Below are 1,003 nucleotides of genomic sequence, written 5' to 3'. Positions count from 1 at the left end.
CCTCCAGAAGACAGAACGCTCACCTCACACAACATATACATCCCATTAACAAGTTAGCCATCTTGGTCGTCAACTCATACACATCTTCGTCTAATATTCCTGTGTGGCGCCAACAATTTGCGATTGTCCTCTGTGACACGGCTTGCCATGCCTCCTTGGCCCACTGCAGTGCTTCGAGAAGACTGACTTCATCTAGCTTGTTGACATGAGTCGAAAAGTTCTCCTTGTCTGCTTCGTCCAAAGTATCATTCGGCATTAAGCCACCCTGTCATTGTTGTTTGATAAGGCACGTGGTTGAAACCCCGAAACCTCGTACTTTCTAAACAACACCAAATTTTTCGCGCACTGTTGTTAAATTTGTGGCAATTACTTCACCATTTCCCATTCAAGTTGCCCAGATTTTTCATTAAAATTGAAATCGAAATATAATATAAAATTTGGCATGTAATGTGCAGTGCAAAAGTTCAGATCAAAATGAATTTTGTTCCAATCAAAATGATTTTCAATGGAGCGCAAGTTTGCGCGGTAACCACACATACGAATGAAATCGTGTTCGAGGTGACGACTGGAGGCTTGTCGCGCAACACAACGGCATGTCCTATGCCACAGCGTGGTGGGTTTGAACTCTGGTCGAACGACGCTGCTGCCGCGTGGAGTGTTTCGTGCGGGGCAGTCCAGGGTTACGCCAGAAATTCGAGCCACCTTCGAGAGATATCTCGATGAAAACTGTCAAAACACGTACGCGAAATGCAAAGTCTTATTGCACCAGACTTTGACGAAACAAACATCTTGGTGCAAACGATCAGCTGCCCCATCTTGGGCATGTTATACACGTTAAAAAAAGTGCGCATTGAACCGACTACATTTAACAACGACATCAACAAGCAAAGGCGACGTGATTTTGCACTCAAGCTCAAGCCACACCAAGAAAACGGGGACTATATTGTTTATTATGAAGAAACCAACTACGTCGTGTACAGCAGGCGGACCTTTAGGCGCTCCA

At 45.0% G+C, this 1,003-nt stretch overlaps 1 protein-coding gene across 1 annotated transcript; it reads left to right on the top strand.

Annotated features, from left to right (window-relative positions):
- Positions 1–747: 747 nt before the first annotated feature.
- On the top strand, positions 748–995 carry H310_09543 (hypothetical protein; the record flags this gene model as incomplete). The annotated part of the gene is made up of 2 exons (XM_008875639.1): positions 748–945; positions 984–995. 2 exons carry the CDS (start codon positions 748–750, stop codon positions 993–995), a joined length of 210 nt encoding a protein of 69 aa, XP_008873861.1.
- Between the last annotated feature and the right edge of the window lie 8 nt (positions 996–1,003).

Source organism: Aphanomyces invadans, assembly GCF_000520115.1.
Source record: "Aphanomyces invadans strain NJM9701 unplaced genomic scaffold supercont1.21, whole genome shotgun sequence".
Lineage (NCBI taxonomy): Eukaryota > Oomycota > Saprolegniomycetes > Saprolegniales > Verrucalvaceae > Aphanomyces > Aphanomyces invadans.
This window is presented reverse-complemented; position numbering and strand designations above follow the sequence as displayed.